This window comes from Drosophila takahashii, chromosome 3R, assembly GCF_030179915.1.
Source record: "Drosophila takahashii strain IR98-3 E-12201 chromosome 3R, DtakHiC1v2, whole genome shotgun sequence".
Taxonomy (NCBI): Eukaryota; Metazoa; Arthropoda; class Insecta; order Diptera; family Drosophilidae; genus Drosophila; species Drosophila takahashii.
The window spans coordinates 34,039,754-34,057,110 of NC_091681.1; the positions used below are offsets into that span (position 1 = coordinate 34,039,754).

The window sequence follows — 17,357 nt, forward strand, 5'->3', positions numbered from 1 at the left end:
AAATCCCACAATAAACCCCTCGAAAGCCTCCGCCCACGCCTCTGGATGTGCGAGGGGGATGGCGAGAGGGAGGGAGTTCCTGTGTGCGACCGAGAGAGAAGCATGCACCCTTAGCGCCGCTCATAAATGTCAATGGAAATGAAAAGGCTGATGTTATTGTTTTTTTTTCTCCTCGTTGTTTTTCGGTTGGAAAACAGAATGAAATAACATGTGGGTTTCGGATTATTAAACATCGTTTTGGAGGAAATGCCGAAGGGGATTACACAAAAAAAAATATAAATCAATATTTTAGTTCTTTTAAATATTTCATTATTTATTTAGAACTACTTAGTTTTGAAACCAGAAATTATAATTTATTTTGCACAGTATTTAATCAACAGATTTTTTGATGATCATAGTTTTTAAAAGCACTGAACTGTAGAGTTAAAGTTTCTTTCTTTAAAAGTTTTTAAATTAAAAATTTTTTTTACTAATCTTCACTTGTGGAATTTCTGTTTTTTTTTTTCTTGTCCACCCAAAAGGTATTTATAAATTGAGCTCAAGAAATAAATTTACCAAAAAAAACACAGAAAAACAGGGGAAAATTTGCATATGTCAGTGTAACAAAAACCGAAATTGATGGATGGAAAAAAGACTGCGACTCGAAAATCACACACTTGCGGGCCAAAGCCAAATAAGCTTAAAAACGAAACGAGTTTTAACAAAATATTTTTGCATTGCACAAACAGAAAGCCGTCAAGAAACAAACACAAACACACTCGCAACGCAGCTAAATAAAAGCCATTCAATTAAAATCCGGACTGAGAATAACAAACAAAAGTCGGTGCAATTTTGTTGTTGTTGTTGGTTGGCCTGTCGCTGCCTGTTGTTGTTTGTTTTGTTCAGCAAACAAAATCGAAATTGGCTAAAATCGAAGGGATGATGCTTCATTTATACCTTTTTTATACGCAACTTGTTGGCGGTCTTTGTTTATTGTTATTATTCTTTATTGGCACTTTCGGACGCTGCGACAGCTGCGCGGACTAACGGTACTTGCGAATCGGAGTTGAAAACATAACCGTAAACGTTCGATTTTGTTGTTGTTTTGATCACTGTCGGTATGTCATCGATATTTCTTTTGCCCAAAACACATGTTTTTGTATCGGAACTTTAGGAGCACATTATCCATTATGATATTATCCACACACGATTTCGAATCGATTCGTTTCGACTTCTCGCGCGCGCTATATAAAATGTGGAGCCGACAAGCGCTCGTTCCGCCTCCAATTTCGAATTTGAAATGCCGAAGATTTCAGAGTTGCTTGTGTTTATAAAGGTAGCAAGGTGACCAGATCGGACAAGTCCAGTTATCTTAGTTTCTATGCGGTCACACAGTTTTTACCATCTCGCTTTTTGGTTTCTCTTTTTCTCAATGAATTATTTGGTACCAATTTAAAAGAAAATTCGTGATTTTAATTTAAATTAACAATTATTTATTTGGAATTGAAAAGTGGTTGGTTTGAGTTCTTGCTTAACAGGATCCGCGATCTGAAACAGTGTCTTTACTATTTGGGTATATAACTCTGCTAGCACACTGCTTGGCTTATTAAATACACTGCTTGGGTGTATAACTCCGCTAAGGGCGGGGCTTATTTGAATTATCCTGCTTGCCACCCTTAACGGACTTTTACTTAACTTTCCATCCGGAAGTAAAATTAGGGGTTAATTTCGCAGCATTTGCAGCCAATCAGAAGTGAGTTTCAGGTGAGCCAAAAGGAGGGGATCCTTTTTTTTATTATTATTAAGAAGCATTTTAGGCGCCCCCGCTGCTGCTGTTAATTTTTTTGAAGTGCCGCGTAATTTGCTTTGTTTTTTTTTCGCCCCCTTAAGTTTCGCTGCCGACGTCGACAGAAGGATAAGCGAAGCGTCGCTTGACCAGCGGAAGTAGCTATATTAAAACCGACACTTCAGTCGCTCGCCGATTACCCAAGTGATTAGTTTGGCCAGGCTCCGCGGTAAATCCAAAGATCCAAAAATCCTTGAACAAAATGCAGCGGCAAAAAGTGGAGATTGGGTCACCCGATGGGTCACCACAAGCCACCGCGAATTTAGTAACCGTGCCGCAACGTCCTTCGTCACCGCGTCAGTTTTTCGAGCGGCTGTACGGGCATTTGGAAACGCGCAGTTCGGAAAATGGGGAAAACGACATCGATGTCGGCACCCACACCCACCACGCCCATCAGCCGCCGCCCCCCTGCGAGACGCCCTATCACAGCGACGGCGGAAGCGTTTCCTCGCCGGACATTTCCATCAGCGACGAACGCGCCTCGCTCGCCAGCTTTCCCGCCTACGATTTCTACAGCCCGGCGAAGGATTATCCCCAGCATTCCCATCAGCACCATAATCTTCATAATCAACAGAAACTCAGCTATGTGAGTCCTCCGCCGCTGGTCAATCCCGGCGGAGCAGCGAATCCCGGCCTGCCACATGGATTTCCAGCCGGTTTTCCAAGTGATCCGCATTTTAGCGCCGGGTTTACCGCATTTCGTAAGTACATTTCAGTGGGGGATACAAAAATAATAGTATTTATTCAAAATATACACAGAGAACATTTTTCAACTTAAGTTAACTTTATGGACAAATTTAAAAAAAAGAAGCCTATTTCTTTCACCATCTCTTATTTGTCCCCGATTTTTGAGAAAAAAATCTCTAAAATGACTCAATTCCAAGGTATTTTACTTAAAAAATTTGTACTGAAAGTGAGTATTTTGTACTTAAAGTGAGTACTTGGTTTTATTTTGAGTAGAAAATTCTCAATTTAAGTGCACCGTTCTAGAAAAATTCTCTCTGTGTAGTATTAATAGCATTTTTCATAATAAGCATTTATTTCAAGAATGAGATATGATATATCTTAGTTATTTGGTGACTGGTAGCTGGAAGTGGCTTCTTCGTCCTCCGAGGAGATACTCGCTGCCCGTTTCCACTCCTTACGATGTTTCTTTGCATTGTTATTTTTCATGTCGTAGAGCTTCGCAAGATTCCTGTAGCAGGAAAGGCAAGCTGGCTGCGAACTGAGATTGTAGCCCATGAGTCGGCCGAACTTTATCAAGTTCGGATTGGTTACAAGGACACGGCACTGGGTATTCAGCTTATGGTTTCCCAAACCGCACATGGGTTTAGTGGGTCTTTCGTCTTCTCCAGAGATCTCTGAAGAGGCTCCTTCGGCCTTCGTGGACCCAAAGGAACTATCCTTCTTCGCATTGTTCTTCTTGGAGATGCAGAACCTGAGTAGATTATTGTAGCAAGACAGGCACACTGGTTGCGACTTAATATCGCAGTTCAGAAGTCGCCCGATCATTAACAAGTGCCGATCCCTTATTACTCGGTACGGGGTCCTCAGCACATGGTTTCCCAGACCGCAAATGCGGCGTTCCTCATGCGGAGATTCGGCCATCTTGCAATAAATGAGTTTGTGACACAGTTCATTTGTGAGGGTTTTATTTCAATTAACTAATTTACCTCTGTCCTTGGTTTTAGAACACTTAAACAGTCAGTTTATGGAAAGTAATTAGAAAACAGATGATCCATCTAAAAACTGGTCTATCGATATATTTTCATTTGCAACCTAGGACCTATCGGAATCAAATTTTCACAGGAACTGTTATATTTTTCAATTTTACTGTTTAAAATTGAATAGAATTTTTAGTAGTTGTTGAGAATAGAGAATCGGCAAAAGATAAATTTTAGCTTTACTTTGTTTTAAATTGTAGGTACTTCCAAGGCAAATACAGTTGGCTTTTATAATATTACTATCAATATGTCATACGAATTTTCAATCTTCTTAATATATATTTTGTATCTCCCAAAAGGCGAATAAAATATAACTAGTGTTTTTTTTTAAGTGACGCGTACAAAATCAAACTACAACTTTGTTTTTATTTCAGAACTTTTACATATTTATTGTGAGGTTTTTCAGTTCTTACACACTAAGTACAAGAGTAAATTTGAGCTACTACGAATTTGGTCCTAACTAGATAATTGGATAATGGGCAGCAGAAGACATTTGTACTACTCTGAGGGCGGTGTCTTTGGCTTCCCCTGCTTCTGTTTAGCTGCCTTCTCCGCGGCTGCCTTCTCCTCCCGCTGCCGCGCCATTTGGCGAAGCTCCAGGCTGAGGAACATCTTCAGGTTGGGGTCGGTGATCTTGCTCAGGACAATCTGACGGGCCTCCTCATCGTTGTCGCCGAGCAGCTTGGCCAAAGTCTGGGCGTAGTCCAGCCAAACGCAGTTCGCACAACCTGACATACAGCATGTGGTGGGTTCGGGAGGTATCTGGGAAATAAAATAGAATAATATGTAAGACTTGAGTAGTAATTTTCGAAATGGTAAACTATATAGAACTGGGTACTACTTTAACTAGATGTTTAGTCCATTTTCAAATTAAATTTATAGTAATTTACTTATTATCTCTTATTTTTAGTTCAAACAATTTTAAAGAGACTATTTGCATTTAAAAATGCTAAAGATATAATTGAATTTATTTAGAAGCTCTTCGCAAAAAAGCAAACTTTGATTAGTTCTGTTTTGTTGAGTTTAATATTTACAAAATAGATTAGTAAAACCTTTTAGACAAATTCTGTAAGAACTTTTTTCCGATTCTTATGAATTGTCATAATAGTAAGATCATCTAAAATTACCTCGATATTCCTGAGTCTCTTTCGTCCCTTGGTGTTTTTATCCTTGGCCTTGGCCGTTGTCTCCTGCGTTGTCCCCGTCGTGCCATTGGAAGCTGTGTCCTTTGTGGCATCCTGGTTGGTGGCACTCGTATCCTGGGAACTGCTGCCCGACAATTGGCGGGCCAGGGAGGCCCAACGTTCGCCGCCGCGTCTCAAGAGCAGACATCGCGGACAACTGAAGCCCAGGGGAGCCAACATTTCGATCCCCGATCCCCGAAAGAGTTCGAAAGTTACGACTGAAAAGGCCCAGAGGAAGTGATGAACATTTCACACGCCTGCGCAGGTGCAGCCCCAGATGAAGTTAGTTCCGCAGGAACTGCAAAAAATCGGATACAGAAAAAAGGCTGATTAAGTGCAAGTGCTATATTGAATATCCCCATCAGTGCATTATGTAAAATCAGTCGGGAAAAAATAATAAAACCCAAGCAATGCCACACAATGAGCTGCCTGACCCCCAAAATGTTAAGAAATTAGCCAAGGAAAAGAAAAAACTGATTGCCAAGAAAAAATTAAAACGCATTGAGCCGTGAAAGTTTTCGTTTACTTGCGGCTCTTTCGTTTGCGGCCGATGATGAGGTTGCCAGGTGTGGAAGTGAGGTGAGGATACGAAAAAATTGAAATTTGTTGGCTAATGAAAATGATCGCAGGTTAAGGGTGAATTGCTGAAGCAATTGATAAGTGGTTAATCAAAATAAATGTATTTCTTAAAGGAATTCTCTGTATTATATGAAGATTAGAGGTTTGGGAAAGAGAAAAACATTTAATATTATCCCAAAATATATTTCTTAAAAGAATTCTCTGTAATATATGAAGATTAGATTATCCCAATGTGTTTTATAAAGCCTGAATAAATACACAAAGAATATTTTCTGCCAATGCATTTTTCACTTTTTAAATGATTTTATGGATTTTTCACAGACTAAAATCCTGAACCATCTACTTAAAATTCCTAAAAAAATCAAAAATTGTACAAGTAAATACATTCAAGACTAAAATTAAAAAAAAAATTAAATTAAAACTATAAAATCCCAAAATACCTACCAGTAACAAAAAGTACCCCACCTTTAGTTGTAAAACTTACAAACTAAACTTTGGCAAATCCTAAAAAAATCATAAGCACCTGAAAAACTTAACATTGTAATTGAGCTTGACAGGAAACCTAAAAAAGCAAACATAAACAGAAAGCGAAGAGGGTTAAACGAGACACAGATAGAGGGAGACCAAAGGACACTTGGCTATCGAATTTCACACGTGATTTAAAAAACCACCAGGAAGAAAAAAGGGGAAGGAAAGGATCAGGATCAGGGAGGAGGCTTTTAAGCTACGTTCCGAGTTATTCAGGCAAGGGGTAATCAAGCAAAAACTAGAGATTACAACGCCCACTAGAGAAAGCAACCCCTTGCCAGGAAAAACCAACCCCCCACCCAACCAAAACCACCGAACAACTTGTCAGCTTCGCCTTGTTACATCAATTAGACTCTAAACCGCAGGAAGGACAATGGAGTGGGTGTTTGTGGGTGGAAGTGGGTGACAAGTGGGTGCGAATGGGTGGTTTTCCAGGGGGTAGTGGGGCATAATGTGCGCTTGGCTGGACTTCATCGTCGGCGACATTGCGAATGCAAACAAACAGACAAATAAACGACAGAACGGAAAATTCGAATGAGAGGATGATGATGCTGGGAATTCCAACGAGCAGGAGGAGGATGATGATAATGATGGCCAGCCAGCTGTTGGCATTGTTAAAACTTTCCCGGATCAGCATAGATTGCCGAAATAATAAAAAAATATGAAAAAAGAGATACTCGAAGCAGGAAGCACGTGGAAAATGCACTTCTAATGTGCACCACAAACGCGAGCCCACGCGAATCCCAGGCAGGTGGAGGGCGGGAAAAAGGACGAAGGACCGCGGATACCAGAGTGGTTAATTATTTGTTTAACTGCCCAACACGCAACCACATTCGGAATCGTTTAGCCTCGCTCATAACTTGATGGTTTGTTAATGTAAGATTAATTTCGCTCTAACATCTCTATTGTATTTGAAACGAATAAAGGGGGAATTGTTGTTTGGTGTGCTGTGAAAAAATGATACTATCTAAGGGATGGCGTTATTATCCTTCTTTGAATGGGCAACTATTTATAAACGCTCATTATTCCTGTAGATAATTTTTGGATATCTGGGATACCACTATAAATTGTTCTCCCAATTTCAGTGGCTCGAAGGCGTCGCAAGGAGGGAAGACAACGCCGCCAGAGGACCACTTTCAGTACGGAGCAGACCCTTCGCCTGGAGGTGGAGTTCCACCGAAACGAGTACATCTCCAGGAGCCGGCGATTCGAGTTGGCCGAAACACTTCGCCTAACCGAGACGCAAATTAAGATTTGGTTCCAGAATCGAAGGGCCAAGGACAAGCGCATAGAGAAGGCCCAGATCGATCAGCACTATCGGTAGGTTTTTATAATGCTTAAAAGACGAACTTCAGACATTTGAGTTTAAATCTTAAAAACATCTTGTTCTGCACTAAATAATATATTTTTTTAGTTTTATTATAATTTTCAAAATTGGGTCTTTAAAGAGTTCTAAAGATTGGAGTCCTAGAAATTAAATTTTAAATAAATATAGATTTTTCAATCTCTTAAACTTTTTCTTTAATTTCTTGAACCAATATCACTGTGCAACATTTTTAGGGTTATAAAATGTAACCGCAATTCTGATTTCATGGGCGGAAAGAACTCATCGAAATAAGCTAAAACCCATTTGGGTTTCTCTGACTTAGCTCGCGTTTACCTATTATAGTGAGTTAAAGTTTTACATACAAAATTTATTTGTAACGGCCATATCTTGTGAACCGATTAAAATTTCACTATCAAGTCTTCAGTGATTATGTAGCTATGAACCCAAGGAACTAAATTGACAAATGGCTCTTGCGAAGACGTACACCTAGCGCGTTAAAAATCGAAAAATTAGGCAAATTTGTTTTTTAACGCGCTAGTTGCACTAGGTGCTAAGTGCGCAAGAGTCATTTGTCAATTTAGTTCCTTGGGTTCATAGCTACATAATCACTGAAGACTTGATAGTGAAATTTTAATCGGTTCACAAGATATGGCCGTTACAAATAAATTTTGTATGTAAAACTTTAACTCGCTATAAAAGGTAAACCCGAGCTAAGCCAGAGAAACCCAAATGGGTTTTAGCTTATTTCGATGAGTTCTTTCCGCCCATGAAATCAGAATTGCGGTTCCATTTTTCATGTTGCACTGTGTATTTCAAATAAATTTAATTAGATTATTTATAAATCCATGGACCTACTAAAAACATTAGATTTTTTAGAGTATGAATTCAAATTATTGAATATCTTAATATATTTTGATTAAATTGAAATTAAATAACAAGGTTTTAAATAACGTTTTTGATGGATAACTCGTGAAGAGGATTTTACTTGATATTTACATCCCACCTTTCGAAACGGAAGTAATTTAAGGAAATTTCACGAGTTTAATTGATGGCCAACATAAAATTAACACGAAATTAATTTTACGACATTTATGCGCACACAGGCCCAATTAGAGGATGTCCTTATAGAGGGGTTGTACTCCTCCTGCTCGAAATAATTTTTTGTCTATTTTGATGTAATCAATTTTTCAGAAACTTTGTCGTGGCCAATGGTTTTATGAGCTCTATAATGGGTCAAGCGACCACGACCATGCCCACCGGAGGCGTGGCAGGGGGCGTGGGCCTCGGTTACTATGCCGCGGCAGCGACGCCGGCAGCGCTGCCCAAGGATAACACGCAGGATGCCAACTTTATCGACATCGATGACCAGTACGAGCAGCAACAACAACAACGACGCCGAGAAACAACAACATGCTAATACTTACTAATTGATTACTTTTAATTGAGCTTTAAACTGTTTAGACTAAGTTTGAAATAAATACAAGTGTAAAAACATAGCAGACACTCACTTTTCGCGTGCAAACGTACGCTAAGTATTTATAATTTTTAGCACAGCATTATTTTGTTTATATAAGAGAGAAGAAGACACAAGAAATTTAGTTATAAACCAAACACAGAAAAACTAACAAACAATAATGGCCAGACAGCTGTTGCTGCTGTTAATATCGATAGCACTATCGATAGGCATGTTAGCGTAACAGCGCGGGTTAACAGTTTTATTTAAAAAAATTTTAAATATTTTTTATTATTTTCATTTTTATAAAAAAAGTCAAGAGATTCTTGGAAATTTAAGTGGATAGAAAAATATAACAAAAAACGCTATCCTCCTGTGGTTCCCGCCAGGTATATATCCATGGCCTCCTTGTTCAAGTGGACAAACTGACGTCTTTTGGGGATCGGCTGGACATGAGGCAATCGAGTGCCATTAACGGCATTCAGACTAAGATTCGAGTTGGGATCGTCGTCCTCTGAAGAACTCGGTGCAACCAAAAGCCTTTTTGCACGTTTGGCAGCCGCTGCGGCGCTGGTGGTGGGTCTTTCGTCATCTGAAGAGATGCTCGCAGAGGGTCCTTCGACCTCCGAGACCGAGGTAGTAACCCCAAGGGTCGCCTCACTCGACTCACTGCCACTCACTGTCGAAATACTCGCCTCCCCAGCCTGTCTCCTCTCCTCCTGATGTCTCTTCGCATTGGCCATTTTCCGGATGTAGAGCTTTCGTAGGTCATTGTAGCAGGACAGGCACAATGGTTGCACCTGGAGCTCGGAGTTTATGAGTCGGCCAAACTTTAGCAGGTTCCGATTTCTTATCGTTCGGTACGGGGTCTTCAGTCTATGATTTCCCATGCCGCACATCCTGCGTTCCACGTGCGGCGGGGATTCAGATTCAGCCATCCTAACTGAAGGATGTTTTTCTATAATTAATTCTATAGGTAAAAATTTTTGTATTTGTTTGCTGTAAAAAAGTAGTAAGCACATTTGACTTTGACAGTTTTTGCTAGGTGAGCCAAACGATGATTGCCATCGATGTATCGATTTTTATTTGCATGCTGGTAAATTCTAAAAATTTAAAATACTACTACTACTATTTAGGTAAATTTATATGATAATACCATTTACTTGACATGCGTGTTTTAAAAAAAGACACACAGTGTACAATTTCAGATAATGAGCCGGCTGTCGCGTTTCAAAAAATCAATCTTTTTTATTGCGATCTTGACCCACACTCATAAAAAAAAATCGAAGAATTTCCTTAAAATCTAGAAAATTCTTTCTTGAATTTTTGCCAAAGGCGACCTCACCTTTGTTTCAAGAAATGGTTTTTTTGAAAGGCACCATTAAAACAAGAAAAAATATTTCTTGTTTTAAGAAATTAAATTTCTTAAAACAAGAAAGGGTTTTTTAGAAAGCCACCATAAAAACAAGAAAAAATATTTCTTAAAACAAGAAAGGCGATTCTTGTTTCAAAGGTGGTTTGTTTCTTGTTTCAAGAAATTAAATTTCTTAAAACAAGAAAGGGTTATTTAGAAAGGCACCTTTTAAACAAGAAAAATTCTTTCTTGTTTAAATTTCCTTTCAAGAAATTTTATTTCTTGATTTAAGAAATAATATTTCTTGAAAGGAAGTTTTATATTAACACTGAAACCCTAAAAATAAAATGTAACTTGGTTTTTTCTTTTGCATATTATATTTATTTACATTTAAAACATTTAACACTTAACATTTAAACATTTTTAAATAACACATTTTTGACTCAAGAAAACATTATTATTACCCAAGGTCTGTTGAACTTCATATGACCTAAGGTGATCCATTTTCTTCGCCTTTCCTCATCTATAAAAAAAGAGTTATTGGGATATCAATGATTTGTTTTTAGATAAACAACTTTTTTGAAATAATGTAATGTTAATAATAGCCAAAATACAAACACGTTGGACAGACGACCGAGAGAGAGGAGCAAGACAGGTAGAAAATTAAGGGTTGAAAATCGAATTTCAGAGAGAGAGAGGCACGGGAGAGACACGTACATACATACATATATATTTACATACAGTCCTTTGCGCGAAGGGAGACCGAATGTAAGCAGGGCAGATCGTGTCAGTTTTAAGAAGGTGAAGAGAGAAACGTCGCGACGCGTAGGTCAAGCGAGAGAGAGAGAGGAGCAGAATATGAAAGGGTTGAAAATCGGGTTTCAGATCGGGTGAGCCGCGTACATGCATAGATATTTACATGCATACATAAGTATGTCAAACAAATACAACATATTTTTCTTACCTTAGAAGGTTTTAAAACAAAATTACAGCTTCGACAAACAAATTATTTGGCTGATGCAACTGCAGGTATTTTCACTCTGAAAAATAAATAAAATGCGAGTAATAAGATAAAGTTATTATAGAACTGTACACCCACAAATTTATGTACAAATGTATGTATGTACGTAGCTCTTAGCTAAAAAACAATTCACCTAAATTGGTATACGCTTGGTAAAGAGATTTGAAATGTATCCTTTAATTACATACATACAATTGTACGCCCGCTATACAAAAAATTATATACATATTTACATACCTTTGAATATTCGGAAAAAGGCTTCACCTCTTATCTGCTTGAAAATCACGTCCATCACTCACGATTTTTTTTCACAACTGACGCTCGGGGGATCAGAGAAGTCGGTAGCCGGGTAGGCCCTTCGTCCCACTTCGTTTTTCTTGTCGTTAACATTCGGCAGCCGAAGGAAGTCAATGGCTACTTTCCTATATTCTAGGGTCATTTCATTCATATATTCAAAGGTGATTTTGTCCTTAAATACGTACAAAAATGTTTTGGCTGCGATGGCAAAACAAACATATGAGATTTTCATTTTTCTATTTTTAAGAAAAATTCTTTCTTGAATTTTTTCCATCAAGAAAGGTTTTCTGTATTCAAAGGAAAATTGTCTAATAACAAGAAATTTTTTTTCTATTTTCAAAGGTAGGCCGATTCAATGGCGAGATTTCCAAAATTTAGAAATTAATTTTTATGAGTGCATAGAGTAAGGGACCTTATCTAGGGGAAGAGCTAAGCTTGTGGCTTGAGTATAATCACTCCCCGTCTTCGAGATTGCCGAATATAAAAAGGGAGCCGTCGCCCTGCACCAAATCAGTCTATTTTATTTTCGCCAAATCTACAGTTCGCTCTTTCAAGTATAAATATAGATTGTTAACTAAATCGCCGAAGTATTCGAAATGTTGAAATCTGGACTCTTAGTGGTTGTCCTTTCGATTTCGGTCGTAAATATAACTCGTGTAAGCGGTGCCAAAAGATGTCCCTCTGGCAGAGAAGAAGGAATTTACAAAATAAATAGGACTGGAATGGATTTATTCGAGGTCCCCTGCAATAGAGATGGCTGGATGATCATACAAAGGCGTCAGGACGGATCTGTGGACTTTAATCGAACTTGGCAGGATTATAAGAATGGATTTGGCAATTTAAAAGGAGAATTTTTCTTAGGACTGGAGAAACTGCATCAACTAACTAAGAAACCACAGGAACTCTACGTTAAGCTTGTTGATTTCCAGGGAAATTCTAGATACGCTACATTCGATAATTTTGAAGTAGGCAGCGAAGAAGAGTTATATGTACTTAAATCCGTGGGGTCATATTATGGAAACGCTGGAGATGCTCTAAGTAGCCATGTAAATAAAAAGTTCTCCACAGCTGAAAGGGATAATGACAACTCGGTTATAAATTGCGCTTCATACAACAGTGGCGGTTGGTGGTTTGACGATTGTTTAGAAAGGTAATTATTTCTTTAAAACTATTTGAAAATAGTTACTTCATACATTTCAATTTCAGTTCACTTAATGGAAAATACATTAAAAGTCACAATCGCCAACACAATAGGGGTATACATTGGACGCCATGGCACAACTACTACAACTCACTTGCCTTTGTGGAAATGATGATCCGTCCCAAGTACTATTATTTATAAAAAATTTTCAATAAAATAAAAATAAGAATGGGGAACAAGAAATTTCAGAAAAAGTTGTTTCAATTTTGTTCCAATTTTCCGCCGGAGGAAACCAGCGTGTGATTGTAACGTTATTTACGGTCCCTGGTCATAAAGAAAATATGTTTTGAAATAATTTATAAGTAAAATCTTTTTCTTAATGTTAAACAAAACTAAAAATTAAATTTTGTGAAAATAAAATCAACATAATTATGTCATTGTGTGCAGATAATTTGGCTGATTTTCCATAAAATAAAAATTCAAATTGTAATTACATTACATGAATACCCCAATCGATTACCTATAGCACTTTCATTCGATAGGTCAATCGATTACTTATAATTCACCCGTTTGCCCATCACAATTTTTCTTCTTCGCTTCGCCTTTCAACCTGCAATTTGGTTTTCATTTTGTTAATTTGGTTGGAACGCGATTCAAACGATGGCCGGCTTGCAGTTGAAGGTTGAGGAGGTTCCGCCGGAGGAGAGCAGCGATGTGATTGTGATACCGGATCGGGAGGATGATGTAAGTAGGAGCCGAGGAATCGAATCACATATATGTATGTAAATTTCCGTGCACATGCATATGTGTGTGTGAGTCGGCGAGTGACGCATTTGTAGATGCGTGTAGCTCCTGTGTACACAACACCCACACCACCCACTTTGCCACCCCACACAGGACATATGTGAGCTGGAGCACTTGCGTAAGCTGTTCATCGGCGGACTGGCCCCCTACACCACCGAGGAGGGCCTGAAGGTCTTCTACGGCCAGTGGGGCAAGGTGGTCGATGTCGTCGTGATGCGCGATGCGGCCACCAAAAGGTCACGGGGCTTTGGGTTCATCACCTACACAAAGTCCATCATGGTGGACAGGGCCCAGGAGAACCGGCCGCATGTCATTGACGGCAAGTGAGTAGGGGGATTGTCTGGTATCCTATCCAAATCTAATATCTGCCCCTCCTAGAACTGTGGAGGCCAAGAGAGCTCTGCCCCGACCTGAACGCGAAACCCGCGAGACCAATATATCCGTGAAAAAGCTCTTTGTTGGCGGTTTGAAGGACAACCACGATGAGGATTGCCTGCGGGAGTACTTTGTCCAGTTTGGACGCGTGATCTCCGTTAAATTACTCACTGACAAGACCACCGGCAAGCGGCGCGGTTTTGCCTTCATCGAGTTTGATGACTACGATGCCGTGGACAAGGCCATTCGTAAGTTGATAGCTTCAAAAATTGCCTTTCCCTATTTAATTTCCTTATTATTGCACAGAAAAAAAAAACCGATATGAAATAGGGTTATTTCAACCATATTTCATATTAATAAAACTTTAAGATTCAAACATATCGAAATAATATTTTATCATATCATAAAAAATACCACATTTAGTCTTTTTTGAGCAAATAATATAAAAAATGATTAAAATAATCCAGGGACCGAAAATAATTATTATTTTTATTTTTTCAAACAAAAAAATCGGCCACTTATAATAGGCCTAAAAAAAATGATTTTCACCCAAATAATTATCTTTGTCCAATCTATGCATTCCCGCCATGATTTTTAAATTTTTGATTTTTATCTTTTTGTTCAATGGTAATCTTTATTTTTGATCAAAAAAAATAGGACTCAAAAATAATTTTTATTGATGATTTTTATTTTTTTTGCTCAAAATAAAACTCAAAACAGCCTCGCGTGCTTCCTGTAAGACTTTTCGCCAATCTGATTTCACAGCCGTCTAAAGGCTTATCAAAGCAACCTCCACGATTTTTTGCAAATTTTTTTAACCACTTTGTAAAAATAACTTATCCTATGATTTTTATTTTATTCCGATCAAAATAAAACTCATAACAGCCTCGCGGTCCTCCTGTAAGACTTTTCGCCGATCTGATTTCACAGCCGTTCAAAAGGTTATTAAAACTACCCCCACGATTTTTTGCAAATTTTTTTAACCACTTTAAAAAAAATGGCCTATCCCATGATTTGTATTTTATTCCAATCAAAATAAAACTCATAACAGCCTCGCGGACCTCCTCCACTATTTTTTTACAAACATATTTATTTATTATTTAATTTTACGAATAATAATTTTGATAAAGCCTCATTAGCAAGGTTACACCTTTGATCGGTCAGTACCATTTTGAGGGCCGAAAAAGATCTTTCCACGCTCACTTGCGTAGCGGGAACTAAATTTACGACCTTGGCCAGTTGATACAAAAAGGGGAATACAAAGCGTTTCTCCTCCCAATATTCCATTATGTCGCAGGTCAGGCTAATGGGTTTTGGACAATAGTTCTCAATTTCGGCATATGCCTTCCTTATTTGGTCCGTTGGCTCTGCGTCTTCAGTCTCTTCATCCGAAGCTACCTCAATTGCTTGCAAGTAATCATCCAGCAAAGACCCTGAGCTCGAGTTTGGCGAAGGCAATATATAGTGGAGGAGGTCCGCGAGGCTGTTATGAGTTTTATTTTGATTGGAATAAAATACAAATCATGGGATAAGCCATTTTTTTAAAAGTGGTTAAAAAAATTTGCAAAAAATCGTGGAGGTAGTTTTAATAGCCTCTTAAACGGCTGTGAAATCAGATTGGAGAAAAGTCTTACAGGAGGCCCGCGAGGCTGTTTTGAGTTTTATTTTGAGCAAAAAAAATAAAAATCATCAATAAAAATTATTTTTGAGTCCTATTTTTTTTGATCAAAAATAATTATTATGCTCTAAGTAAAATATAAAAATTGAATTTTAATCATTACAAAGTAATTTTTATTATTTAACTTATAATGATTACGGTCCCTGAAATAATCTTTATTTAAGATTCAAACATCAAAATGATATTTTATCATATCATTAAAATATCAAATGTAGTATTTTTTGAGAAAATAATCTAAAAAAAGATTACAATAATCTTTATTCATATCAAAATGATATGAATAACTTGATTTTTAAAAAATATCAAATTGACCATTACCATTTTTTTTTCTGTCTGCAGTTCAAAAGCAGCATTCTATTAAGTACGTGCACGTGGACGTCAAAAAGTCCATTTACAACCTGGAGAAGAAGGACAAACAGCAGCCGGGTTCCTTGGCGAACGGCAACAAGCCGCCGATGAATCAGCAGCAACCACAACAGCATCAGCAGCAACAACCACCTCCGCCGCAGCAGCAACAGCAGCCGCATAATGGCAACATGCCGGTGCCAGGCTATCGTCCACCTGTTCCGCCGCCCCAGGTGATGCCTCCCTACCACCAGCAGCAGCCACCGCCGCCCCCGATGAACGCCCCGCCGCCCAACTACAACTACTGGGGACCTCCGCCGCCGCCCATGCAGTCCTACTACCCACAGCCGCCGCCTCCCCAGATGAACGCCTGGGGTCCCTATCCGCCGGTACAAAATGGCTGGAATGCACCACCGCCGCCGCCACCCGGAGCCCAGCAATGGCATCCCGGCCAGTGGGGCTGTCCGCCGCCCGTGCAACAGGTGCCGCCGGCCGGGGCAGTGCCACCGCCCATGGGCCACAACGGACCGCCACCGCCGGCTCCTGGCAACTGGAATATGCCGCCCAATGCACCGCCACCCGTGCCGGGAGCTCCGCCGCCACAGGGACCGCCTCCGCAGCAGCAGCCACCGCCACCCAATTTCGGCAGCGGCTATCAGCAAAACTACGGCGGAGGACCGGCCAAGCACAATAGCATGAATGCGAATCGCATGAATCCCTACGCGGCAGCGCCGCCCAACAATTACCGTAGGTGGAATCGATTATTAGTAGTCTATATTAACTAACAACGATTGTTTTGCAGATAATCCCCAACCGCCAGCATATCCGCCGTACAATGCACCGCCGCCCAATGGAAGCGTACCGCCTCCCACTGGCGCCAAGGCGGTGGGCGTGTCCAACGGCTCGGTGGCCACCGGCGGCAGTGCCAACAGCAAGTATCGCCGCTAAAAGGGGGTGAGTAGATGATGATCGCAAACCGTCCCCGCCATTAGTCGTTCGTTTTAAATGTGGCCTATGCATAAGAGTTAAACCCCCAATACGTCTTGCCACCCCATACTTTACTTTTTGATTAATGTATGATTACTAATGTGTAAAATTTTCTTTGATTTAGATGCTCTTTGGGCTAAAGCAAAAGCTCAAGTATCAAGATACTGTTAAGCTCGTTGATAAGCTAGAGTTACTAACAGGAAACTTAACGCATTGTCTCTCTCTATCAAAATAGGACAACTAACTACGGTTTTACTCTACACTTAAGCTATACCATTGATAAATCTACGATCGATCTAAGCTATGCCACAGACTATGTATAAATATTTTCTACACCGTATTTGGGGTGGAGCGAGCTCTTCACCCCGCTTCTGATATACTTTAGACATATTTTTGTAACCCCGGCCGGAATCGTAGATGCGATACGATGCGATATGACACATAAAGCTCTCTATTCGAATCCAACTAACTATCTCTCTTATCTGTAAAACGATGCAAGCGACCGTGCGACGCGCGTTGGTTTGAATTTGAAACGAAGGTGGAAGGACAAGTGCAAGCAATAAATCAATTAATAATTAGATACAAATTACGCAGCCGTAGCCTGAGCTTATTGGCCCAAAAACGAATAGCTTAATCGTAGATACCTATGTATTACCTAAAACCATTCAAATAAGATATACGTCCAAAAAGAAAATGCGAAATCATATGAAATCAAATCAAACGCTGAGCTGGCGG

At 39.4% G+C, this 17,357-nt stretch overlaps 6 protein-coding genes and 1 long non-coding RNA gene across 8 annotated transcripts in view; 2 read left to right on the forward strand and 5 right to left on the reverse strand.

Annotated features, from left to right (window-relative positions):
• Nucleotides 1-1,263, reverse strand: part of T48 (FU domain-containing protein T48) — a 41,265-nt gene extending 40,002 nt beyond the window's left edge. For both annotated transcript variants that reach the window (XM_070217709.1, XM_044395459.2), the window contains exon 1: nt 937-1,263. The gene's annotated coding sequence lies outside the window, so the exon portion shown is untranslated. The remainder of the gene's footprint in view (nt 1-936) is intronic.
• Nucleotides 1,264-2,027: 764 nt separating this feature from the next.
• On the forward strand, nt 2,028-8,656 carry ro (transcription factor rough). Its single transcript, XM_017140814.3, has 3 exons — nt 2,028-2,526; nt 6,926-7,160; nt 8,359-8,656. The coding sequence occupies exons 1-3, from the start codon at nt 2,028-2,030 to the stop codon at nt 8,582-8,584; spliced, it is 960 nt and encodes a 319-aa protein (XP_016996303.2). The 3' UTR covers nt 8,585-8,656.
• LOC138913482 (uncharacterized) lies at nt 2,865-3,577 on the reverse strand. The gene is made up of 2 exons (XM_070217322.1): nt 3,499-3,577; nt 2,865-3,433 (listed from the first exon to the last, which is right to left on the reverse strand). Exon 2 carries the CDS (start codon nt 3,431-3,433, stop codon nt 2,891-2,893), a length of 543 nt encoding a protein of 180 aa, XP_070073423.1. The 5' UTR covers nt 3,499-3,577; the 3' UTR covers nt 2,865-2,890.
• Nucleotides 3,908-8,822, reverse strand: LOC108056823 (oxidoreductase-like domain-containing protein 1). The gene is made up of 3 exons (XM_017140834.3): nt 8,676-8,822; nt 4,677-5,031; nt 3,908-4,311 (listed from the first exon to the last, which is right to left on the reverse strand). The coding sequence occupies exons 2-3, from the start codon at nt 4,911-4,913 to the stop codon at nt 4,048-4,050; spliced, it is 501 nt and encodes a 166-aa protein (XP_016996323.2). The 5' UTR covers nt 4,914-5,031; nt 8,676-8,822; the 3' UTR covers nt 3,908-4,047.
• Nucleotides 8,823-8,918: 96 nt separating this feature from the next.
• Nucleotides 8,919-9,642, reverse strand: ms(3)K81 (male sterile (3) K81). The gene has a single exon (XM_017140831.3). It carries the CDS (start codon nt 9,640-9,642, stop codon nt 8,986-8,988), a length of 657 nt encoding a protein of 218 aa, XP_016996320.3. The 3' UTR covers nt 8,919-8,985.
• A 569-nt stretch (nt 9,643-10,211) lies between these two features.
• On the reverse strand, nt 10,212-11,302 carry LOC138913531 (uncharacterized). The gene is made up of 3 exons (XR_011419301.1): nt 11,233-11,302; nt 10,939-11,014; nt 10,212-10,497 (listed from the first exon to the last, which is right to left on the reverse strand). It is a non-coding gene; the product is annotated as an uncharacterized lncRNA (long non-coding RNA).
• Nucleotides 11,303-13,009: 1,707 nt separating this feature from the next.
• Nucleotides 13,010-17,087, forward strand: Rb97D (Ribonuclear protein at 97D). Its single transcript, XM_017140827.3, has 6 exons — nt 13,010-13,177; nt 13,331-13,560; nt 13,616-13,860; nt 15,630-16,382; nt 16,438-16,589; nt 16,747-17,087. The coding sequence occupies exons 1-5, from the start codon at nt 13,094-13,096 to the stop codon at nt 16,581-16,583; spliced, it is 1,458 nt and encodes a 485-aa protein (XP_016996316.2). The 5' UTR covers nt 13,010-13,093; the 3' UTR covers nt 16,584-16,589; nt 16,747-17,087.
• The last annotated feature ends 270 nt before the right edge of the window (nt 17,088-17,357 follow it).

Bases quoted from the DNA above. Each gene is read 5' to 3' on its own strand.
- ro (XM_017140814.3), top strand. From the start codon at position 2,028: ATGCAGCGGCAAAAAGTGGAGATTGGGTCACCCGATGGGTCACCACAA. The intron at 2,527-6,925 runs GTAAGTACATTT...TCCCAATTTCAG, and splicing joins CGCCGGGTTTACCGCATTTC to TGGCTCGAAGGCGTCGCAAG. The intron at 7,161-8,358 runs GTAGGTTTTTAT...TCAATTTTTCAG, and splicing joins CAGATCGATCAGCACTATCG to AAACTTTGTCGTGGCCAATG.
- LOC138913482 (XM_070217322.1), bottom strand. From the start codon at position 3,433: ATGGCCGAATCTCCGCATGAGGAACGCCGCATTTGCGGTCTGGGAAAC.
- LOC108056823 (XM_017140834.3), bottom strand. From the start codon at position 4,913: ATGTTGGCTCCCCTGGGCTTCAGTTGTCCGCGATGTCTGCTCTTGAGA. The intron at 4,312-4,676 runs GTAATTTTAGAT...TTTATTTCCCAG, and splicing joins AGAGACTCAGGAATATCGAG to ATACCTCCCGAACCCACCAC.
- Rb97D (XM_017140827.3), top strand. From the start codon at position 13,094: ATGGCCGGCTTGCAGTTGAAGGTTGAGGAGGTTCCGCCGGAGGAGAGC. The intron at 13,861-15,629 runs GTAAGTTGATAG...TTCTGTCTGCAG, and splicing joins TGCCGTGGACAAGGCCATTC to TTCAAAAGCAGCATTCTATT. The intron at 16,383-16,437 runs GTAGGTGGAATC...ATTGTTTTGCAG, and splicing joins AGCGCCGCCCAACAATTACC to ATAATCCCCAACCGCCAGCA.